Source organism: Leiobunum rupestre, chromosome 1, assembly GCF_980474605.1.
Source record: "Leiobunum rupestre chromosome 1, qqLeiRupe1.1.hap1, whole genome shotgun sequence".
In the NCBI taxonomy this organism is placed as follows: domain Eukaryota; kingdom Metazoa; phylum Arthropoda; class Arachnida; order Opiliones; family Sclerosomatidae; genus Leiobunum; species Leiobunum rupestre.
In genome coordinates, this window is record NC_143384.1 from 31,629,996 (window position 1) to 31,656,409 (window position 26,414).

General features: G+C 40.1%; 1 protein-coding gene across 1 annotated transcript in view; it reads left to right on the forward strand.

Moving 5' to 3' along the window:
* LOC149962116 (mannan-binding lectin serine protease 1-like) overlaps positions 1–26,414 on the forward strand; it is a 41,623-nt gene that overhangs the window by 11,581 nt on the left and 3,628 nt on the right. Inside the window, exons 3-11 of the mRNA XM_090164398.1 lie at positions 5,468–5,564; positions 7,198–7,369; positions 8,338–8,522; positions 9,257–9,466; positions 10,575–10,742; positions 10,810–11,016; positions 16,748–16,903; positions 16,958–17,090; positions 17,162–17,361. Of these exons, the coding sequence (XP_090020524.1) occupies positions 5,468–5,564; positions 7,198–7,369; positions 8,338–8,522; positions 9,257–9,466; positions 10,575–10,742; positions 10,810–11,016; positions 16,748–16,903; positions 16,958–17,090; positions 17,162–17,361 (1,528 nt within the window). The remainder of the gene's footprint in view (positions 1–5,467; positions 5,565–7,197; positions 7,370–8,337; positions 8,523–9,256; positions 9,467–10,574; positions 10,743–10,809; positions 11,017–16,747; positions 16,904–16,957; positions 17,091–17,161; positions 17,362–26,414) is intronic.

Below are 26,414 nucleotides of genomic sequence, written 5' to 3' on the forward strand. Positions count from 1 at the left end.
AAAACAATACCCAAGAATAGACAAAAAACAACGTTATCTCGATCAGTAAAAGTAACATAAAACCCTTACTTTGCCTGAAACCCAGATACTTTTTATATTTTAAAACAAGATTTGACCTTTAAAATTTCATACATAAAAAATGTAGACTTTAACAAGATTAAATCAACATAATTTCATTCGTAAAAAAAACCAGATTAGGCCTTCATAAATTAATTCATAACAAGTTGGCAAGCCAAAATATACCTCTCCTCGGAAGAATGGTCCCTAGTGGTATTGATTTCTCGACACGACCCCCAAAGATATCTCCGCAATTCAGAGTTATTTACGAAAAACGTATTCTCGGTTCAAACCCTGCCCGGTATAAAATTTTAATTTAAATAATTGAGACGAAACAATCGAGTTTAATTTATTCAGAATATTATAAATTAAGTAGTTACAACAGCGAGTTAGATTCACTAAAACAATGCACAATTGAATTTAACCCTTTTTACAGTACATGTTTATCAGTTGAATATAATACTAAGCAAATTTTAATGAAAGAAACATCTACAGATGGTATTTGTATTTTTCTCGCTTACGAAATACTTGCCGCATCTTTAACGCTCATTTTATTTCAACTTCCAGTTGACGTTGTGACACATACCGCATGAAAAAGACCAATGCCGTCCAATTTCCAATATCATATAATGACTCGCACACCCAAGAAATCATTGACTGCGTTAGAAATCGTAGATATCCAAATATCCACACCAAATATATTTACAAGAAGCAAAAACCTTACCATCAACAAAGCACAGAGAGCCACTTGGCTAACCGCCAGCTCTTAAAGCAATTAACGTTAAATTATCTCCTTTGAATTAACACAACTATATATAGGTCGTTAAGAATACCCGTAAATAAATAACAAAAAAAACTAACAAAGTGGACGACCCACAGGGTCTACCCTTTAACCCTCTAATCTCGGCTGACTGCGCTAAAACAAGATTTAACCTTTAAAAAAAACCAGATTAGGCCTACATAAATTCATTAATAAAAAAAGACTTTATTACCTATTATGCTTACGATGCCTGTCTTAATTTCAGTGAATCTAAGCAGCTATCGGTGGTTCTGTGGTAGAGCGCTCGACTGCCAAGCCGAATGGTCTGGGTTCGAAACGCTAAATTAGAATTTCTTCGATGCAATAATTTCAATTTCAAATCTATTTCAATTAAACCAAAATTTCGTACTCTATTAAATACGCTTCCGATAAAGCTGAAGGTCTAATTTTCAATAAGGCGTAACAAGTGTCGGTGGTTCTGTGGTAGAACGTCCGCCTGTCAATCAGGAGGTCTCGGGTTCAAATCCCGCCCTATGCGATCGCTAATTGATACTAAGACGAATACCGTGTACAACTGGTGGAAACCCTGCAATTGGACGTTGAGAGGTAGCATTACACTCAGCACTCGGTCCGTCCCAAAGTCATTAAGAAGAAGTTGGAGAGAAAACGCCCATATAAACACAACAGACTCAACATGCACAACCATCAGAACACAAATTCAACACTCACAACCTACGCATAAACATTACAAAAACGTACTACACCAAAACTTCACGACGGTGAGCGAAAAAAAAAATCCAAACCAAACCGCAAATGCATCCGTTAACGCTCACCGTCACACGGTGGTTTTGCCAACCCTTCGAGAAACTGCGTACGCAGTGATTACACTTTGCACCGAAAATGCGAACGCGTTCGCAGGCCTGACAGACCCACAGACCCACAGACCCACAGACCCACAGACTGACACGGTGGTTGTATAACCCCTCCTAGGGGACTTTGTCCCCTCGGAGAGGTAAAAACATTCAAGACTTTATTACCTATTATGCTTATTATGTCTTATTTTCAGTGAACCACGCAACTATCGGTGGTTCTGTGATAGAGCGCTCGACTGCCAAGCCGAATGGCCTGGGTTCGAAACCTGGGTGGCGCATTTGTTTTTAATCAATGGAGAAAACGCTAAATTAGAATTTCTTCGATGCAATAATTTCAATTTCAATTCTATTTCAACTAAACCAAAATTTCGTACTCTATTAAATACGCTTCCGATAAAGCTGAAGGTCTAATTTTCAATGAAGCGTAACAAGTGTCTTTGGTTCTGTGGTAGAACGTCCGCCTGTCAAGCAGGAGGTCTCGGGTTCAAACCCCGCTCGATACGATCGCAAATTGACACTAAGACGAATATCGGGAACAATTGTTGGAAACCCTGCCATTGGATGTTTAGAGGTTGCCATAACACTCAGCACTCGATTCGTCCCAAAAGTCAAGAATAAGAAGATGATGGATGTAAAACGCGCATACATACAAAACACAAACACCACAAACAAACCGTCATAACACAAACTCAACATTCTCACCCAACACATAAACATTACAAAAAATATACAATCAAACTGAGTTAAAACTGCCGCCGCCGCGAGCGTTAACGAAAAGCAACTACCAAACCCAACCCAACCGCAAATGTATCCGTTAACGCTCACCGTCACACGGTGGTTTTGCCAATCTTTCAACTTCGGTCCCTAATTCCAAGCCATTGCGAACGCGGATTTCGAGATAATGCGTACGCAATGATTACACTTTGCTACACAAATGCCAAAGCGTTCGCAGGCCTGACAGACCCACAGACAGACATGGTGGTTGTATAACCCCTCCTAGGGGACTTAGTCCCCTCGGAGAGGTAACAAGTTGGCAAGCCAAAATATACCTTTCCTCGAAAGAATTGTCCCTAGTGGTATTAATTTCTCGAGATGACCCTAAAAGATATCTCCTCAATTTAGAGTTATTTGTTAAAAATGTTATCCCAGTTCTATCCAGCCCGGTATAAAATTTTAATTATAATTAAAATAATTGAGACGAAACGACCAATTTTAATTTATTCAGAATATCATAAGTTAAGTAGTTACAACAGTGAGTTAGACGTACTATAACAATGCACAATTGAATTAAACCCTTTTTACAGTACAAGTTTATCAGTTGAATATAATACAAAGCAAATTTTAATGAAAGAAATATCTACAGAGGGTATTATAACGACCGTTCGCTTTTTGGTTTATAATTTTAACGGAATCGGGCCGATTTTAATTAAACGATAGTTTATCGAAATTTAAAAGAATATTCCCTAAGGCCGCGCGATAAATTTACGAGAATAATTTCCCGTCGCCGTTATATCGAAAATTTATTTGATTCGGGATTGCCAGAACTGTAATGTTGTGGGCGAGTGATTAGAAAATAAAATGGCAACCAGAATTATGCAAAATTATAAATGTTTATTTTTATTCAGAACAGTCTATGGAACGTTCTAGATTTAACTTTCATCAATAACCCAACAATATATATCCCTTCTACGTAATTGTACAGAACTGGTACTCAAGTGTCTAAGACTAGATTTGTCTTAGTTCATCGTGATTGAAAAATAAACCAAAACACACTTACACTTAAGTAAATATCATAAATTATACTGAGTAATTTTATCTAAATTCAAACTACCTAACTATAAACTCTGTCTTAATTAACAGCTGAGAGCTGTTCGCTACTAATTACTTCCAATCTACTTAATTACCCTCACAGATTGAATTGATAATTTCAAGGGTATAATTAGGTTATTCCAATTCAAAAAATAATAACAATCAATTTTATCTTACAGCTGACTTGAGTTAGTTCACAATTACTTTAACACTTTCAGTCTTAAACACGCACTGTTCATTCACTCACGTTCCAAACGCGAAACACAATTTCTCTTTTCTTGACCGAAGACCGAACATACTAATTAAAACCGAAAAGTTACCTCATAACTTTTGACCGACACCAGGGCCCCGTCCTGTAGTAGTTCGTCTGACAGCCAAGAACTAAGAAAGACTATATCTTCTATATTGACGGCAACGGCCTTATATACTTTTATTTGCGGTTTTTTTTACCCGTCGAGATTTGACTAAAGTTCGAAAAATTGAAGATATAATATTTTTTACCCGGTTTGATTGATAGTTCTCCACACGGTGGCGCTATATTATTACTTTGATATAGTTTCCGCGGGAGGTTTGAATAATTATCCTTTTTCTAAGCGATATTAAAAGGTAACAATGAACTACTTTTTGTGTATTAACGAAATTTTGTTAAGAATTTAACAAATATTTAAAACAAAACAAAAAACCGTACCAAAGAATAAACAAACAAAGTTCAATAAACAATATATACAGATATTGTATTAATCCGTTTAGTAAAAAAACCCGCCTTATCATAATTGTTCCTTTACTTCAATATTTTCCCTAAGGAAGTCGATGGCTCGGCGGTGAACTATCCGCATTGTTACAATGCGACCCGGGTTCAATTCCTGATCACCATCAAATTTTACATTAAAATACTAAAATATTTAATTAAATATAAGATTAATATAATCTATAAATATTTAATTAAATATAAGATTATTATAATTTATAAATATTTAATTAAATATAAGATTAATATAATTTATAAATATTTAATAAAATATAAGATTAATATAATTTATAAATATTTAATAAAATATAAGATTAATATAATTTATAAATATTTAAAAATATTTAATTAAATATAAGATTAATTTAATTTATAAATATTTAAAATGATGTAGACTAAATTATAGTACCTAACGTTATAACTTTGTAACGGACATTCGCCAAAGCTGTTTTTTAGAAAAACACCGTAAATTAACAAGCGTTGGTGGCTGAGTGGTTAGAGTACATCTCTTGCACGAGGCAGACCCGGGTTCGGTTCAAGGCCGACGCCAAAAAAATCGCAAATTGATACTAAGACGAATACCCTGTACAATAGGTGGAAACCGTGCTATTGGACGTTGAGAGGTTGCATAACACTCAACACTCGGTCCGTCCCAAAGTCATTAAGAAGAAGTTGGAAAGAAAACGCCCATACAAACACAACTGACTCAACGTCCACAACCATCATAACACAAACACAACCAACTCCACACCCACAACACGAACTCAACATTCACATGAACACCACACGCACAACTTTCACAACACGAGCTCAAAATTCACGACTTACACATAAACATTACAATAACGAAATATCCAATCAAACTGAATTAAAACTGTCGCGACGGTGAGCGGTGACGAAAAAAAGACAATCCGCATCAAACCCAACCGCAAATCAATCCGTTAACGCTCACCGTCACACGGTGGTTTTGCCAACCCTTCGAGAAACTGCGAGAGGTAAAAACACCGATGACTGAATAAAAGCGTTCAGCAACTTGCGACGTAATTATGACGAAAAAGCTCATCGGTGGAAAATATCAAATCCATCAGGTTTTTTTCCGTTGATTGCTGCTGAACGTAGCCATTGATTGTTATACCGAGCATGCGTTGAGCATCGCTATTAAACAGAAGCTTGTACCCCCCCCCCCCCACATTCCTCAATGTTGTGTAGCGCCAACTTTAGCGCAGTCCGAGTAAAAATTGTCCTCATTGTTTCGAAACCGCCATTTCCAGATATACACCAACATTGGCCGAGAGACTCATTCGACCAATCTCCACAGGTAATTGTCAAATTACTTTCTTCTTACATTTGTTTTCAGCCGTAGAAACTAGTACCCAAATTACCTTCCCTAAGTAATGCGACTTCAAAGTGCTAAGTGCTAAATCATAGTTTCATGATTTTTCATCTTGGAGAAGATAAGGTGTTTCTGGAGGGGAAAATTTTATAACCGCAGCTCGGAAAGTAAAATTTTAGTTTGGTCAGACCTCGTCTAGTGCTGCCATCACGCCACGTTCACACTAGAGCCCAGGGCCGGATTAACCAATAGGCCGAATAGGCCTGGGCCTAGGGCACCAAGCCTACAAGGGGCACCAAGAGGGTTCGAAAAAAAAAAGTACAAAACTTTAATTATTTGCTTTTCACAAAATATTTTCCGGAGTAATTTTAGTAAATGCGTCCGCCCCTATGAACCAAAAACGTTTGGTTGTCACATTCTCCGACGGACTGCCGTCTAGCCCCTGACGACATACTAAATCTGGCAGCAAAATGAATTTTCCTTCCATTTCTCAATTATAAATTGAGGAAGCGCCTAGCTCACTTCGCTCGCTATTGAAAGGGGGCACCAAAATTAACTTGGGCCTAGGGCCCCATAAAGTCTTAATCCGGCCCTGCTAGAGCCTAAAACCCAGTTTAGGTCGGTTTGTATGCCAGTTTTGACCGCCTACGATAATTTTTAGTTCACACGTGCAAAATCGCTTCAGCCCGGTTCGCTTATAGCCAAGGCTTAGCGCCATTTCATATTATGACTAGAATTTTGAAAATACTAAAATGTATCCCAAAACAATTAGTTAATCATGTTTACTATACATATAGTAATATTATTTGACATTATTTAGAATTTTATCCCCATTATTTTTGAAAATACGAGCAATTTGACTTCCCCGCCTTGTCGTTTTGAAAGCGATTCTAAGCGAACCGACTTGGACGAGTTGCTTCCCGAACCAACACGAAGCGATTTCTCACGTTGGTTTTAAAAACCAGTTATCTAAACGAAGCGAATTTAGGGGTAAGTGTGAACGTAGCTTTAGAGGAATTTGAAACTAGCAATGTTATTTTTATCTTATTCAACCTTGACCACTTTAAAATCATACCAGAACCACCTTCTCTTATCCAAGCTGTCATTAAATCAATATAGTCAATAGGCGGTTTACATGACGACAATTCTAAAGCCATGGTCACATTGGACCTTAATTTTTTTTAAACACACTGGCAGGGGCGTGCCAACCACGGGGGCAGCGGGGGCTACTTATTCCCAGGGCAGGGTTTCCGTAGAGTTAGATTTCACACAGTATATTTTTTGCCACGGACGGACTCTTACAAAACAAATGGGTGTCGCATGTTTAGTTAACCTGTTAGGTTGGCTAAACACGCGACACCCTTGTCTTTTAGTTTCTATATCTCGTCATTTTTTCGGACGCAGCCTATTTAAAAAGGTGTGTGCTTATAACATGGTTTTTGTCCCCGCTCTCGTAAAAACGTTGCAACGCCCCTGAAACACAGTTAAAGTCGGTTTGTTTGCCAGTTTTAACGAATAAAATTTAAAGAAACTGTTTTTATGCGATAATGTGACAGTGACTTAAATTATGCATCTATAATGATATTTTAATAAGCATTTTTTTACAATATTTTCTAAGCATGTGGTGGCAATTTCATCGTCAGTGGATTGGGCGGTAAAGTGCGAAGTCCCAATTACCCAAACTCGTATGGCAGCGATCTGGATTGCAAATGGCGTTTGACGGCAGCGCGAGAAGGTGGAATCGTTTTGCACATCAAACAATTGCACATAGAAGCGTGGACCAACTGCAGGTATTATACTATAAGCAAGGATCCTATATGTTAGAAGGATGGGTAGCCCTCCAGCCAGCCCGTGTTTTCAAAACGCCGGCAGCGCCGTCGATATTAAGAGAGCCTCTAAACGTGGGACGTCTTGTTTCTATTCCCTCAAGGACCAATTTTGGCGGTGCTTCCTCCATGTTTTGTCCTTGACGGAATCTAAAGACGGATTCTCTATCGCGCATGACCCACCGACGGCGCTGCCATTTTTCGTCCCTCACCTCATATCCTTCTAACATATAGGATCCTTGCTATAAGTTTATACTTCCTTAGTCTTTAATTGTTCCTCCTTGAGCAATTTAAATTTAAGAAATTTTACGTGCAAGGGCCTCCATAATATAACGTAGGCAACGGTTAACAAGAAAGAATTCTGTACCACGAATACTTAACAATAGGCCTTTCTATAAAGCAGGGTGTCCGTGTATAAAGTAACATTGGCTTTCTTATTTGATATTGCTGCTGCGTCACGGGTGACGAATCGATGACGTTTTACTACGAAAAGCCCTGGACATAAGAGTAAATTCAACGAGGTACCCTGTTTTTAAGCATAAACTAAACTGAACTGAACTGAACTGCTACGTATTTCGTGACGAATGAGCTATATAAATCAAGTTCATCAAGGGTAGCTTATTTTACAGAAAGGCCTAATTAGGCCCTTCTATTAAGTAGAATTAGCCTTCTTGTTTTGATGTTGCTGCTGCGTCATGAGTGACGAATCGATGACGTTTTACTACGAAAAGCCCTGGACATAAGAGTAAATTCTACGAGGCACCCTGTTTTTAAGCATAAACTAAACAGAACTAAACTGCTACGTTTTTCGTGATGAATGACCTACATAAAACAAGTTTAACAAGCGTAGCTTATTTTATTGATTTGAATGTTGTTCCGAAAGATTAGTAATATGAAACTTTACTCGGGTGTGTCTTGTATTTCATACGTAGCCATGACTATCTGGATGTCTACTCCGGGTCAACGACAGCTGACTTTTTGCAGAGGAGACTGTGTGGCCAAATCGAAGATTACTCAATCTTCATTAATTCTACGGCGGTTCTCCTGGTTTTGACGACAAACTCGGCCTTTGAAGAAAAGGGATTCGAGATTGAATTTCGACTGTACAACAATTCAAGTAATATATTGCTTTGATTTAAAACTCTCCAAAGATTTAGAACGCAGGCTAGCTAGGAAAAAAAGTATTTTTTCAAAGTGGTCCTAGCGCGTTGAATTATCAAAGTTGTCCTTGGGAAGTTGGGACCACTGACCCTTGGCCTAATTTTTTCTCGGGGTCTCACGCTTAAAGGTTTATTAATTCATGTTTTATGGCTAGACTAATGATTGATTTGATTATATTTTTCTGGGAAATTGTAATTACTTCTATTGATGAGTGCTAGATTTTGAATGCGGTCACATTTAAATTTTTATGAAAAATTAAGAACTAATAAACGCTTTGAGGTGGACAGTGGTAAAGCAGACGCTATTTGAACAGGGCTGCCATGCTTTTTCACCATTTTTTCCACAAGCACTATATAAACAGTACCTTGCAAGTCCTGGATCTCGGAAATATTACTTCTTGGCGATTTCCTTCAAGTCGTTTTATTTAAGCGCCTACTGGTTGAAAAGTCCGGGACCAACCGTACGTGCTTCAGGCCCCGCCATAAACTGCAGCATTCTAGTTACCAATGATATTTCTATTTAGAAAACCGGCTTGTAAAACATTTTTTTAGAACGAAAAATACATGACAACACTGTTAAAATGGCATCTGCTTCAATATTTTCCACTTACAAAGCTTCCAAAAAACGCCGCTTGAGGGAAATAGGAATAACGAGAGTTAACTACCATTTTATTTTTTTAATGTCATTTAGAAGATAATTGTGATCAAAGATTAACAGCATCGGAAGGAACTATAACCAGTCCAGGATTCCCTAAAACCTATCCCATAAAATCCGATTGCCTCACTTTAATCACTGTCCCCGAAAACGAAGTGGTTTACCTCACCTTCGACGTGCTCAAATTAGAAGCAGACAAAAAATGCGTAAACGATTATTGCGCCATCTACGACGGACCCACAAAAGGTAAAGTGTACGTGTATGCAGGGCAGGTAATAAGAAATTAAAGTTATCGGACATTTGTCCAGTGACCCCCCATCATTTCAAAAATGTTATCGCACATTGTCCAATGACGTCCCCCCCCCCCTTAAAAATAGTGAAAAAAAGTTTTGATAAATATAGGAACTAATTTTTACAGGCAACATAATTACCCATAAGTATGCCACTGTACTTGATTCCATTCAAAAATCTTCACTAACGGTTTGTTTCACCACGGACCAGTAAAAAGGTGGACTACGTTAGATTTTAACCTTTTTATTAATCCTAGTAATTTTGGGAGTCACATTATTGGCTAGTAACATATTTATTTAAGCCAATGGAAAACCTCAAAATTGAGAAGGAATTTTTTGCGGCGGAATTTTAGTCAGCCCAATGTAGCTTTATTGAAATTTATAAACTCGCTCGGTTTGTGCGGATGAAGTTAAATTATGAGTAATTTAGAAAAATAAAAGGTTGGGGAAAATGACCAATGAGTGATCGCTTTCCGAAAATGGAACAAGTCGTCGAAGTGGGATATTCCACCATCGTTATCATAGATATAGGAAACGTATATAAAGGTCTAGATAAAATATTTCAAGTAATTATGTTACATTTGATAATAGTCATACATTGACTTAAATGTTCATTAGTTATACTAGCGCGTTTTTTGGTTTTTATATTATTCATAATACTGAATTAAGCCTCTTTCTGCTTCTGCACTTGAGGCTCCAACACAGCTTCCCCGGTCCACTGATCCCCGGGCCGCCACTACCCGCCAGGCGACCATCCCTCTCTCTTTAGCACAGCCACAGCACAGACTCACAGTTACAGAATAGTATCAACTTCAGTAACTCGGTACTTCCTCATATTTTTTCTAAAATAATTGCTAATATTTTTATTTTGTAGAAAAAAACATTCCCAGTTTATTGAAAAAGTTATCGGACTAATGTCCAATGACCCCCCTAAGATTTTGAAAAGTTATCGGACATATGAAAAATTTATCGGACAATGTCCAGTGTCCTGTGCTTATTTCATGCCCTGCGTGTATGCTATGGACAAATGGCCAATTTGATTAAAATTGTTGTAATAATTACAGAATCTCCGTTATTGGGTCGTTATTGCACCAGTGAGTCAGCCATAACCCTAAAATCTACCAACAATACGGTTTTGGTTCACTTCCATTCTGACGACATTCTCAGCGAACAGGGTTTCCTTCTCAAATATTCCACTGAAGGTTTTGTGGGCAAGAGTGGAAATATTGGAGGCGAGTACGACATCTACCGCCTGAAATCTAAACTATCATTCAACGTGTTTTCTCACTTTTCTGATAGATTGTGGCTGGAACCAGACAGATAATGGCGGCGTTATTACCAGCCCGAAGTACCCTGAGAACTACCCCAGCAATTCGCGATGTAAAATCAACATTATGGCGCCCGAGAACTATCTCGTTAATTTCACTTTCACTAATCTCAACTTGCAACCGAACAATAATTGCTCGTACGATAACATTGTTATACAAGAAGGCGACTCTAGTCCAGGTAATTTGGACAGTTAGTTTTTACGTACAATCCCTTAGGGATTTGTGTGTACTAAGATCACCTAATAACTCTTCCAAAATTAGGTCTAGAAGGGTCAATGATATGTCAATCTATCGAAAATATCAGATCCTCAACAGCCCATTGTTCATTTTGGAGATAGGGAGCCAACAAGTGGGTCATTTGCCCATTTTAGTCATTTTTGGCACTTTTCGACTTTAAATCTACATATTTTTTTAAATTAAGATCAACTTATATTATATTTTCAGTTAGTGCTGATCATTTTTGAACTACGGTTACGGTTGCATTAATAAATTTTAATTTTAAGTGAGATTTCTGGCCAATTCGCGGGACCTCAAGACCCGCGCATGACCCGCGTACGCTCTATTGTGATATTTGAATTTCGTACTAATTCAAGATTCAGAATACAAGCGCCATCTGTCTCCAAATGCTTGATCTTCGACTCTACTCAGGCTCTACAACCGTCTCTGGGATTCTTCATCCCATACTCAAGTCGGGAAAACCAACCAGAGACCCCAATTCCTACAGGGACATCTCCCTCCTTCCGAACCTGGGCAAGATCTACGAGCGGCTGGTTCTAGGCCGAATTACTTGGTTTTTGGAGGTAAATCATGTGCTCCGGCTGGTCACCGCCGCTCAAGGAGCCCTGGCGGTTAACCACCACTGTTTGGCTGTTTTCCTCGACTTAAAATATGCATTCACCATCGGGCACTGCTCTACAAGCTCCAATGCCGAGGCCTCGAGGGAAACCTCCTCCGCTGGGTGGAAAACTTTTTGGACGGCCGTACCTTCCAAATCCGGGTCAATGGCAAAGCCGTACGCGGCAGTGCAATCAGTCTCCTCTTATTCTGCGTCATGCTCGACGGCATTTCCGAGCTGTGCCTTAGGCCTATTGACCAAGGGGCCCATGCGGACAACATCGGATCATGGATTGGCGGTCCAAACCTCAGCCGCCTCTTCGCTGCCATAAAGCTTGCTCTCGATACCATCTCGAGTTATGGGATCACCTGGGTGCTAAATTTCGAACCACTGAAATGTCAGTACATGGTCATCACCAAATTGAAGCAGGTCCAGGGTGGCTTCCACCTCACGTTGGGCGCACTGCCCTCACTCGAGTCTCGTCCTATCGGTATCTCTGAGCGCTGATCGACGACAAGCTGTCCTGGTCTCCACACGTAGAGGTCCACGTCGCTTCACGCGCTGAAGCGGCTTAACTTTCGGAGAGCCGTCTCCGCAACTCGCTGGGGGCGGGGAGGAAGGTCCTTCGCCTTCTCTACACGCAACTCCTTCACTCTCGGCTGGATTACTCCAGTTCTCTCTACGCTTCGGCCACAGCTCCCACGCTCGGCAAACTAGACAAGGTTCAAAATGCCGCTCTCCGGGTCATCCTAGGTGCTCCCCCGTCCACTCCCATCCCGCTAATGGAATCCGAAGCCGCTATTCCTCCGGGTAGAACTCTTGGATCTCTTTACCATCGCTCCCTGCGGACCGTTTGACACACCAGATTTCTACCCAGCCTTCTTGCTAACTGCCCTACCTTCACTGGAGATCATCAAGGACCGTTTCCCACCGGGCTGACTTCCCTTTCCCCTTCGAGTGTGGCGCCTGGCCCAGGAGTACAATCTCACATGGCTTTTTCACTACTCCATCTCCCTCGTCTGCCAACACCGGAGTGGGAACCACCAGCGGCCACGGTCATTCGCCGTTGGCTTTCTTCTACCAAGAGAGACCTGCCATCTGACGCGCTTCGCCAACTCTTTTTTGCGACCCTCGAACCTTACGAAAAGGAAGCTACGGTCATCTATACGGACGGCTCGCTCTCCCCGGACTCGGGTGTTGCTGGTGCGGCTTTCGCGATTCCGGCCCTCGGCGTCGGCGCGAGGTCCTTCGTGGACTCCGGGCATACTATCAACCGGGTAGAGCACCTCGCTATCCAGATGGCTCTCTTCTACGCGGTGGCAAGGGTGCGAGGTACGTTGGTCGTCTGTTCCAACTCCCGGAGTGCCCTCACCCAACTTATGTCGCGCTCTACTGACAAACTTGCCGGGGTCACCCAGTCTCAACGCCCTCAGCGGGGGCACTTCCTCCTTCCCTCGACACTCTCGGAGCTAAAGAGTGTCTGTGGGCGGGTGATCACCACTTCGTGGACTCGCACTTGGCGGTCTCTCTCAGACCAGCTACCCCTCCTAGCAGCGAAGCCGAACCCTGACTCTCGCGCCGTTCTTTCGAATTTCCCGGCTTGAGGACACATATATCTGATGTGTTCCTCCTTGAGCGCGTTTGTTTTTAATTTTATTTTTTTTGTGTGTGTGTTTTTTTTTGGCTGGGTAATTTTTATCCCTGTGCGCCTGGTGTGAAGGTGTTGTTGCTATGTACACCAATCCCCGCTACTTTTTATCCCCCCCCCCCCTACGAACTGTATCCATTGCCTTCTACAGGGCGCTGGATACTTTCAGTGTTCTTTTTAGGGCACCGCGCGTTTGTTATAAAGCGTGATCATGGGTTTTTATTTGAGTTAAAATTACACTTTATTTGTTAATGCTTATTTATTTATTTATAGAACGTAAAAGATTACTAAGTTACAGTAAGCTTCTGTGCAGTCTTACAGGTTGTGACTTAAAGGCCAATCCTGGTGGTAGGCCAACAGCAGAACACGTTGGCCCACCACCAGGGTATTTGTAAGGAAAGTAAATTTAAAGGGTGACACGCTGAAGAAAACCCAGGCCTTTAAGTCACAACCTGTAAGACTTTTAAGGGAGAGCTGGGGGAGTTGAGGTCCATTTAAAATACGTCATTCGCTCGCCGTTCGACGCATTTACAAAGTACCACTCTTATGACGTTTCAGTGACGTTTTTTGAATTGACTTCCGACCTCTCATACCCACCTTGAAAGTCCTTTTAAGGGGATATGAAAGTTAAAATATGAGAAAGAGAGAAAAAACATAAATTGAATACAAAAAATTTATATAAAGCAAATAAGCCAAAAATGCAATTAAATGTAACATATGAACAGAGCAGAGTTATTGAGAGGTAGTTTCTTACGCTGTGGCGTGTCATTGCAATGGGCGTGAGGTACAGAGGAGTACTTCGTTGGGTTTATTCCACAAGTTAATTGTACGGACGGAAAAGTGTCATCTAGGAGCAACAAACACAAGGAGAACGCAGCTATCCTTTAAACACGCTAACGCAGTGTTGTGTACAAATTTCATTTTACGAACCTTTACGCTGAACGTTTAAAGCGTCTAACCAATGAAAACTGTACACAAGAAAATGCACGACTTTTGACGGGTTGCGTTCTCCTTGTGTGGGGTGCTGTTTTTGTTGCTCCTAGGTGCCATTGACGGGTGCGTACATGTGGTTTGACTATCTTGGCATCGTGACCTCTCGTTTTCCGAAGAGTGGCGAAGTGGAAGAATGTATCTGCTTTTAAGGCAGAGTTGCCAGTCCACATATTCCAGATTTGGAGAAAGTCGTTGATCGTGTGTCGCAACAGTGGCGATTCAATAGCAAGTTTGGAATTTCGCTCGTCCGGCGTAAGGATTTCAAGCCCTTTCGTCAACTTAGTGAATCTATTATGTGCCTTTATTAGTTGGTACTTGTCTCCTGCCATCTGAGGGCTCTATACCCCCGAGGCATAATTTAAATGGGGAAGTACTAATGATAGGGTACGTATCAGGCGCGAGGACCGAAAGTAGAGCGCCCAAGTGGTTTACTCCACTCTTCAGAACTTTGTAAGTCATGCCGTGGTCCCTTGCCCATGCGCTCACAGCGTTAAGATATTCTGGTCTTGAAAATTGGTCTTGTGTGGTAGCTACAGGATGGGCAAGCTTGGTATCGTCGGCAAAGAAGTACGGCTGGGAATATTGTACTACTGTGGGTAATGAATTTATGAAAATGGAAAAGTTAATGGGCCCGAGCACGCATCCTTATGGGACTCTACTTGTCGGTATTAGCGGTGCGGAGGTACAGCCCTTAAGGACAACAGCATTATGGCGATCTGTGATGAAACTGCACAGCCATGTTAAGGCATTGCTATGCACACAAGCTTCTTCGAGTGGGTCAGTTATGTTCAACGACAGGGTGATTGAGATAATGTTTAATGTACAGGATCGTTAGGTTGCTATAGTGCACTTATTAATTTTATGAACAGGGTTATTACCATATTGATCATAATTAATGGACAGGGTGATTGAAATATTTATGATAATTAATGGACAGGGTGATTGAAATATTTATGATAATTAATGGACAGGGTGATTGCAATATTTATGATAATTAATGGACAGGGTGATTGAAATATTTATCATAATTAATGGACAGGGTGATTGAAATATTTATCATAATTAAGTAAATATTTTCATATAAAGTTTCTTTGAGAAAACGCTCATTGTCTACAAAATTCCTCTTGGGTTATAATAGTACGCTTATTAAATTAATGTGGGGTGGAAGAGTGGTTAGAACTTTCGCATCGCAGCAAGAGGAGCCGGGTGCAATCCCAGCTTGTGGCACTGGGTGGAAACTCGGAACCACTCCTTCTGCGTTGAGTTTGCAAGTTCTCTCCCCACTGGTTAAAGGGGTGTTTCCCAGAGTTCTTCGGTTTCCCCTTCCCATAAAAACTTGTAGAGGTTAACGATAATAGTGTAGAGAGCTGTTGGCTCGCGTGGCGTGAAGGTCTTGTAATCCCCTTGTAACCCGGCCACCTGTTTAAAGCATGGAAGAAGTAGAGAAGGAACGGCGGCGTCATGTTAAAAAACCTGTCGCAAAAAGCTTTAGAAATTCCTTTTTTTGTTCATTCCCCCCATACTTTTACCCGGCATCAAGTTCCGTTTGCGCAACCCTCACACGCATCCTACCTTATGTTATTGGTCTGAATGTCCGTATTCAATGCTCTTTAGTACAACTTATTTGTTTGGTCATCTACTGCGTACTGTTTTTAAAATTTTAACGGATATTTTTTCATGTGTAAGGCTTACGTAGGTTAGGGCAAATTAAATTGCTGATTTAACTTTTAATTATAAAATATATATATTATAAATACTAAAATTTCGTTCAATGGTCGATATAACTTTCAATATATATATATACATATTTAATTTGTCCTAACCTACATAAGCCCATGATTCATTGTAAGCCTTACACATAAAAATATCCGTTAAAATTTTAAAAACAGTACGCAGTAGATGACCAAACAAATAAGTATATACCATTGTACATAATTATTCATAAGCTAAACTTAAAACTATTTAAAAAAAATGTAAATAAATTAGGCCTTTGGGCCTTGTGAAGCTCAACACAAACACGCGGAAGATATATTGTAATGTTTACAGCTGACTAGACTCCGCCTCGTGACGTAGTGCGCGTCGAATAATGCGCATTAAGGTCGGAGTGCCCTACTAAAAGGGGGTTGAAATGAGGGAAGACAACAACATTTTCGGTACAGGCTTTCCTATTCTGGCCGCCGTTCCTTCTCTACTTCTTCCATGTTTAAAGGCATTAAAAGTCGTTAGATGACTTGGGCCTAAGGTGGTGGCAAGGGTATTAGTCTATCTGATTATTATGTACAATATGATTGAAAATTGGTTCAATTTTCAATTTAATATATCGGGAGGATTGTGTGTACTCAAATGTCCGTGACATCTTGTTATTATATCTTATTACTCTTGAAGTGACAAGCGAGTTACATATTTAAATTTTATATTGTATCCATACATTAGATGAAAAAACACTACGTGTTCTATGTGGCAGTCTCCAAACTGCCGTGGCATTTTCAAGTACAACCAACAATGTCCTTTTCACCTTCATGAGCGACGGATTCTCAGAGTTCAGTGGCTTTAAAATGAGATACACCTTTGTTGAAGACCCTTCCAAAGGTAAACAATGAATAAACAAACCAAATTTTGTTTTAACACGCTTTTATTATTCAGTAAAACCTAAAGATGTAGCGCCCATAAACATGGAAGACGTATTTGTACACATATCACCGAATGCCACTGTGGTGGAAGACAAACGGCACGCTATTATCTGTATACCACGCAGTCCCACAGCCACAATCAAATGGTATGAACAGCTAATAACTGCATAGCTGTAAAGCCAAGTAGAAATTAATTTCATTTGTCTTACGCTATAAGGTATAAGGATGATGAGTACATCAACAAAGACTCTCTGAAGTACGGACTTAAATTAATTAGTCAAACGACGCTTGAAATCCCGAAAATGACCAGCGACCACGTTGGGAAATATACTTGTACCGTAGTTTCTACCGAAGAATCGGCTGTTAACGCCAAAATATGGATTGGCATGAGTTTCAAAAATGACGAATGCAATATCAGTGAGTACTTTGGCAGTGGCGTAGCCAGAAATTCGTCAAGTATGTGAATGTTAAGAGGGGGTAGGCCCAAGGGAGGTTCTGGACCCGGAACCCCCCCCCCTGTCTACGCCACTGTACTTCGGAATGGGGTGCGTCCAATTAACATGGAAATTTCCCGATTTTAAGAACAAGATATTGTAAGAAAAATTCTTAAGGGATAAGACATTTCAGAATCGTGTCACTAGTCAAGTATATCGGGTGATAATTTGAATATTTTTATTCGATTTCATTTGATAAAAGTACAGTTACTTTTAATAAACATTAAAAAATATTTTACCCCAAAACGTAAATGGTAACCAAATGTATTAAGGGTGTGGCCATCTTGAATTCGTGTCATAAACTACCTCAAAGGCAATTTTATCTTGCATGGACATTGATTTCAGTACTAAGTAAAGATAAGTCGGGCCGCCTAGTTTTAAAGCCCGACCCGACCCTATTAAAAGATACAAAATTGAAACCCGACCCTACCCGGCCAGCCAAAGTTATTCATTTCGATTTTTTTTTAATTTTAAACACGACCCGCCATAGATGAAACCCGACCCAGCCCGGCCCGAGAAAATTTAAAAAAGTTTAAACTCGACCCGGCCCTGCTCGAGAAAATTTTTAAACCCGATCCTTCAAATTTGAAACCCGACCGGACCCGGCCTGGCCCGAAACAATTTTTAAAATTTTAAACCCAACCCGCCAAAGTTGAAACCTGGCCCGACCCAGCCCGAGAAATTTTTTAAAATTTTAAACCCGACCCAAAAACTTTTTTTTATGTTTATGGTATACGCTTGTACTAAATGCTAGAGTGGGTTCCCAGATTCAAATTTTGTCATTAGATGGCGCTTGGAGTTCTTTGAGAAACGGTTAAAAATTAGTGAACGTGCCAAGAGTATGATCAACATGTTATAATGATTCGCTTTCTGTATGTAGAGATTTGCTGTTGCGAATAAAATAGAAACTTGAAGGCCCGATTACTAATATATAAAAAGCCCGACCCGACCTGGGGCCCTATTCTGAGACAGTCGTTAGGGGTGTTAACCACTGAAAATCGTCGTTATTGTAAAAATTCGTCGTTAGAGAAATATTTAGCAATTCTAAGGCGATCGGTACGGATAATAGTCGCTAGTAGTGACTGAAAATAGTGGGTAACGTAACGACTGGTTTAGAGCAGTCTTTAGCGACGCTACCCACCGATTTTCATCATTTTCAAAATGGCAGCGAATAATTTGAGGCTTGAGATTTTAGCTTTAGCGGCAGAAGATGACGAAAATGAATTATTTCGACGTGATTTTCGTCGTCAAAGAGTATTGAGAGATAGAGCTCAAGCCTTTGAACTCTGTGATTATCGATTTTAACGGCTATTTCGAGTCAAGAAGGATTTAGTGTATGGTCTTACTGAGAGATTGGCGGATCGTTTGTCCGGGAACAATGCCCTGGCATTACCTGTTGATATCAAGGTATTATATTACTGTCTTATTTGCTTCTAATTTATTTCAACGTTTAAACGTATTATTTTTCTTTAGATCCTAATTGCTTTGCGTTTTTACGCGGTTGGTTCATTTCAACTTGCTGTGGCGCAAGATTTATATCTTGCAGTTGGTCAGCCCACTGTAAGTCGATGTGTTGCACATGTAAGCCGAGCTATTGTTGACATAATGATGCCACATCACATAATTTCCAAAAACAGATGCGAAGCAATTGGAAATTAAAATAGGTTATGTTTAATGATTTAAGAACCATAATTAAACAAATGACCTAAACTATAAGATTTAATAATTATGGATTTAGCCAAGTAGCGGGATTCCCAGGAATAATTGGAGCAGTGGATGGGACACACATTGCTATTGTTGCTCCACCGACTACTGATAAAGACTATAGAGAGCATTTATATGTTAATAGGAAAGGCTTCCATTCCATAAATGTGCAACTTGTAAGTTCTTAAATGCGAGTAATATGTGTACAATTATCATTAACGGCTATTTAATCTATAGATTTGTGATCACAATCTTCAAATTTTGAATACAAATGCCAAATTTCCTGGGTCAGCTCATGACTCTCACATCTTTAAGATGTCCCAGGTTTCAACATACCTTGAGCAGTCGTTTTTAAATGGAACAAAAAACTCATGGCTACTTCGTAATATTAATAGAATAAATTCTAAGATACTAATATTAATAAACGTTCTTAATATGCCGGAGACAGTGGCTACCCATTACGCCCATGGTTGTTATCACCCAACTGCTGCGGCACGAATTATCTATGCATGTTGTACATTGCATAACATCCGTCGAGATGGGGACCACCAGCCAGAAGATGACGAATTCTCCGATACTGATGGAGGTGAGAGTGACGAAGAAAATGGACCTAGGCAAAATCATCAAAGGCAAGAACGACGACGAAGGGCTATAGATGTGGATGTGCCAAACTACATTCCAAGAGCTAATGAAAATTGGCTCGCCCAGGGCCAAGCAACTCGCAATCTAATTGTCAGAAGGTTTGAGAGACCAAATAGATAAGTTTCTTGAAACAAAAGGCCTTTATCAAGGCCATTAAATATATAAATAAAAATAATATATTAAGAGAACTTCCTTAGTATTAATATATTATTTTCATTTATCTATTTAATGACACTAGAAGTTTGAAAATATTCGAACACGAGCGTAGTTGGCTAGTGTCGGCAACATTGTAATTAATACAATGGCTAAAGGTACACGTTTACTTGCACCTAAATTTTAAAATATCACAGTATATAACTAATAGTTTCCTTATCCATAGTCAACCTACTTCCTATAAAAAAATTAATAATTACCGGTATTATTTGAAGTACAATTATAAAACTGTCTGATAATAAACCAACAATAGCGAGTATTTAAAAGCATTTTATTAAAAAAATGTAATATTGTTGAAAGATACTTATTCTTTTGGTTGAAAGTAACTGCAAAATGGATCAGCTATTCTAGTTATTGCATCAGCAATTTGACGAAGAAGCTTAATTTTTTCATGCTCAATCTCTTTGATAGTTTCACTAGCTTTTGCATAGTGCTCAATTCGTGCCTAATATATCAACCCTATATATGTATTTTGTTTTTAAATCAAAATATTTTTCAAAACTATTACCCTTTTTTTTAGGCCTATTGCCTTCAGATGATGGTGAAGATCTCTTATGACTAGAGCTTTTGACAGTGTTTGTAGCATCTGCATCTGAAAATTTACATAATTAGTACACAAAAAAATAAGATTGGTAAATTAAATTAAAATATTACAAACCATTTTGTGTTGATAATGATTTTAAATAAGCTTACCAATTACAGACGAGGTTGTACGAGAACCTACTTCAGTTTCAATGTCTTTTTCATATACTAAAAAAAATGACTGGCCAATTGACCCTTTAATGCCTTCGGCTGTAGAGGTGCTAGGCAGTGACTCGTAGATAGATCTTTGTGGCTTCTTGTTCACTGAAGTTTTGTTTTGATGATCATTAATTAAGGGTGAACTATGTTGAGGAGGTGACCCTAAATTATTAGGAGAGTAAACAAATTCATTCGTAACTACGTCCAATCTTTCTGTGGCTGAAGATTCCGCAGTCTGAATTTCTGATGGTGCTGCCAGTGATGATACTGTCCTACCATTTCCACAATGCTGTAATTGATTTGGCATTATTAACTTGAAATGAAAATATTTCATTACAAATTGCTTCTGTATTTAAGCATAAAGTTGATTCAAATACTTACGAATGTCTCATTATCATCCGAAGCGAATCCAGCCTCAACAATTTCAGGATCTCCTTCCACACAAATTGGTCCAACAGAGCCAATAACCTACACTCAATATGATTAAGATCAATATCTTTGGGTCGTTGACCACCACCCGTTGGCTTTCTTTTCGCCTGCCCGCTTTAAATTTGGTATCCGATTTCCATTCGATCCATTTCTGAAAATAAAATGTACTTGATCATTCATTTCGATTATTATTTAATGAAAATCTATACATACTCGTTTCCAACTGGCAGCGTCTTTGTTAGGTCCAGCACCGTCACTATTTAACTTTAAAGTTATTTCTCCCCACAATTTCTGGGACATTGGTTTTGTGAAGCTGGGGCTAAATTTCCCGGATACTAATTCTTTGTGAATTTCCATGAATTCTAACAGATTAATCAATTGCCTTTCGGTAACTTTAGGTGCACGTTTCGGTCCCATTTTTGTAAATTTAAATCTTATTTGAAGAAGAAAATCCGAAATACCTAGGCTAAACAATAAGCTAAGAAAGAAAGCACACGGCCGTCGTCTGTTGAATCACGTGGTTTATTTTAACCAAATTATATCCGATAAAATACAGCTCTTTGATTGGCTCGTCTATCTCACGTGATGCAAAAAATTTAGGAGGAAAAAAACCCCTAAAACTCCGGTGGTAATCCCAAGTTACCGACTTTTCTCCTAACGACCATCCTATCCACTATGCTTAGAATACGAAATTTTTGATCGGTATGAAAAAGTCGCTAAAGAGAAATCGGTAAAATAGTGGTTAATATTTTAGTCGGTAAGGTAGCGACTATCTCAGAATAGGGCCCCTGGTCAGTTTTATGTAAAACGACCGACCCGACCCGGCTCAAAAAAATTGAAAAATTAAATCCGAACAGACCCGACCCGCCAAAAACTTCAATATCGAAGACATGATCTGCCTCGAGATTGCAAAAAATCTTGACTGCCGGCAATGCATTTATTTAAAGGAAAAGTCCAGGTTGGGTAAAACTTGGGTCTATTTGAAAGATCATGTTTAAATATACTCAAAAATATCAGTCGTTAAATTGTATGTTTTTTTAATGACGAGAGATTAATTTTTAAACGACTGAAATCTACCCGCCAAGCGAGCTGCCATTTTCTTTCGCCTTCCCTCCGCCACGGCCAACTTTGATTTTTCGCGCATCTCTCGCGCTACAGCGGCCATCTCATTCGTTGACGTTCCTGTGTTAACCTATAAGCAAAAGATGTGTATGACGTCAGCGCCCCTAGCGGATTATTATTTATTTATTTATTTATTCATTTAAATCTGCTCAATAAGCCACCAGTAGGGCTTCTTGTTGAGCATCAAAAACAGATTACAGAGTAAAGGTGGAACAAAAAAAACAATAACGAGAAAAAAAAGTTATAATTAATTCAAATGAGAAGCAATGAATATAACAATTAAATAGTAATGGTAAGTTGTGCGATTAAGAATAAGCTAGTATAAAGAGAAAATAGACTAAATTTAAACCATATAACAAATTTAGGGGAGAACTTTTATGGAAATAGTTAAAAAAAAGTTATAAACATTTCAATTATGAAGCATTGACTAAGGACAAAATGTAATGAAAAACATAGGAAAACACATTTAATATTAGAGATTATAGGAGCAAATTGTATAGACTAAATTAAAATTCATATAACAAATTTAGGGGGTGAATATTTTACGTAAATGGTCAGAGACTTGGCGGCGAAATGTGTGTCTATTAGGTATTGATACGATATCATTGGGTAAAGAGTTCCAATCATTTATGACCCCACAAGAAAAATGATTTTGTCGTTGAGAGGAAGAGACTCTAGGCTTGGCTAGCTTTAGGGTGTGACCGCGGGTACGAGTGAGGTTAACGGAAAAGAAATCAGAAAAGTTTAGCAATAAGTTGTTGTAGAAAAAGTCGTAGAGCAAGCAGAGATTGTTAATACGATGACGCAGGTGAACAGGGTCAATACGAAGCAAACGCAGGCGAGTGGGGGCAGGGAGACGAGAAATTTTGTGGGAGAGTTTAGTAAAATAATTTTGGGCTTTCTGGAGGGCAAGTATGTCTGATTGAAGGTGGGGTTTCCAGACTGGGGAGCAGAAATCCAAGTGGGGAAGTACCAGGGAGTTATAGAGAGTCTGGATAGTTTTGGGGGAGCGAAAGAGTAGGTTACGACGGATTACACCAGTGGTAGAACGAATTTTTTTAGACACTTTGTTAACTTGATTAGAAAAACGCAACGAGGGATCAACCATTACACCAAGATCACGCTCTGAGAGCGTGGTTTTAATTGGGGCACCATTAATGCTGTAGACAATATTTGGGTTAGATTTACCAAGGTGTAAAACGGAGCATTTGTCAGTATTGAAGGAGAGACCCTTGGAGGTAGCCCAAGAGACAACAGCATCAAGATCTGATTGCAGTTTGAGGCAATCAGCGGAAGTTTTAATACACATATACAATTTAGTGTCGTCAGCGAAAAGGGCAACGAAAGCCTCGCGAACAGCTTGAGGGAGAGAGTTTATTAGTACATTAAAAAGCAGGGGTCCAAGAATTGAGCCCTGGGGAACCCCCGAGTGAATAGCCGACCAATCTGACTCCTCACCATGAATCACAACGCGTTGTCGGCGGTTGGATAGATAGTTTGTGATCCAAGCAAGCGCATCGCCACAAACTCCAGCATCACGCAGAGCAGAGAGGATGGCAGCGTGGGGGAGGGAATCAAAGGCTTTAGCGAAGTCGAGAAAAATCACATCAACGCTAAAGCCCTGATCAAGCCAAATTGACCAGTGATTAGTAGCGGAAATGAGATTAGATAGGCAAGAGCGCTTCGGGAGAAAACCATGTTGAGCATTAGCAAAGAAGTTGGTGGAGTGAAGAAAAAGACTAAGCTGATCAAAGACAAGGTATTCCGGTAATTTAGGTACCTGGTTTAATACACTAATAGGACGAAAGTTTTGGGCGAGGGAACGGGAACCCTTTTTATGAATAGGCGTGACATTGGCTTCCTTCCAGGAAGGAGGAAGGGTACAACTAGAAAAGGAAAAGGAGATAAGCAAGTAGAGGGGAAAAGCGAGAGAGTGAACGCAATTACGAAGAAGAAGTGGATGAATACCATCAGAGCCAGGGGATTTGTCTATTTTAAGTTTGCCGAGTAAGAAAATAATATCTGTTGGTTCACAGCTAAATCTATCGAAAGTAGCCGGTGGGGGGATGGGAGGGGAGCTAGCAATGAACGGTTGAGGATGGACGGCAGTAGCAAAATAATTGTTGAATACATTGGCAGCCTCTTTAGGAGTAACTGTAAACGTACCGTTAGGTTTCTGAAGTTCAAAAAGTTTTAGGCGCATCACACGGAATTTGTTAATATGAGAGTAAAACGATTTTGGGTTTACCGCGATGAGATTAGAGAGAGCCGCTTCAGACTTCCGCCTTAGTTTGCGCAAATGATTAGAGTGGCCATTGCGGGCTTTGCGATACGCGTCTAGATGACGTGATATAATGGGCTGGGTAGCTGAACGTTTTTTCGATAAGGATAAACGATGCCACGCTTGGGCTTTAGTCTTACGGCTCAGCTCGGTACGACGTGGGATAATGGATCTGCGTTTAGGACGGGTGACAGGGATAAAAGAGGAGATGGCAGCCTGGACAATAGAGTGAAAAGAGGCCCAAGAGTCTGTTATAGAATCACTAGAAATCAGGAGAGACCAGTCTATTTCTGAGAAAAAAGCATTTAGCGACAAGTAATCGCCCTTGAAGAAATTAGGCTTGGGGCGGAAAACGGGGGAATCGCAAGCTAGGGCAAAGGAAAAACTAAGTACCGAATGATCACTAGAGCCAAGAGGGGGAAGGGTTTTAACATGAGAAACAAGGTCGGGGTCTGATGATAAAATCAGGTCGAGAATATTGTCGCGACACATTGCGCCGCCATTTCTAGTGGGAGACAAAACAAATTGAGTAAGAGAATTTTCATTAATACAGTCAAGAAAATGTTTGGTTTGGGCATTGGCACCGATTGCCGGAATAGAGTTACACCAGTCAATAAAAGGGTAGTTAAAGTCGCCAAGGAGAAGTAGGGCAAGACGATTAGAATCACAGTGGGAACAAAGTGCATTCATTAAGGAGAGAATATAAGAGTAGTTTCAGTAGTTGGCATTGTTTGAGCGGTATAATACACAAACCACAGTACTCAAGGTTGGGGTAATAATTTGCACCGCAACAGCTTCAACACCGTGGTGGTCGGTTCCAGTAATACAATCTATACCAATAATATTAAGACTAAAAGGTCGAACACGTAGGGTGTCGAGTACATAGAGAGCGGTGCCCCCATGGGGATTCCGAGCACCGCCACGGGGATCACGCTTACGATCAAAACGAAAAATAGAGAATCCGGGGATTCTAAGTTCAGAGTCAGAGATATCACAATTCCACCAGGTTTCAGTAATAGCTACGAGAGAAACTTTGTTGTTAGAAATAATGTTAGTAAGTTCGTCAAGTTTATAACGAGAAAGTCCAGCAGCATTGATGAGAAGGACAGTGGAAATAGTAGAGTAGTCCGGTTCAGCCGATAATGAATTCTGATCAACGGGTGCAGGGGAAATTGAGTTGAGTTCGCTAATAATAGAGCGAGAGTAGGTTGCCCTGGATGGACGAAAGTTTTTGGCTAGTACGTTAAGAGAGTGTTCATTAAAGAAAGGGCTGTTGATGGTAGAGTTGAGGGAAAGCGTTCGCACCATTTGTAAAGTTATTGGGAGCTGAAGTGGCCGAACTGTAGAGGTGAGAAAATCCGGGGGGGGGGCCTGAGTAAAAGAATGCATTGGGCTGGGGGAGGGGAAACGGGGTAATTCGGTAAGGCCCTGGTCATGCGAGTTAAACCAAGGAGTAGGGCCACGAAGACGAAGAGGTAGAGTGGGACAAGGGGTCTTAGGGATAGCACCGGTAGCAGTGGAAGAACTAGAGGACTGGACGGGGTGGGTAAAATGAGTAGCAGTGGGGGAGTGAGGCAACATTTGATGGGGTGGAAGAGGTAAGTAATCCCCGAGGATTGGCCGAGAGCTCTGGGTATCACGAGGTGAACGGGGTTGGAAAGCTTTCACAACTTTGAAGTTACGGATCACCCATCCTTGATCACCAGAGTTGATTTTAGCGTCGAGTTCCTCTCTGGCCTTGGCATAACGACCACGCTGAAGAGGGGTGAAGTCATCACGCGCAGAGTAGGGAAAAATACCATCCAAGAGACGCTGTTGCCGTATATAGTTGAAGAGTTTAGATT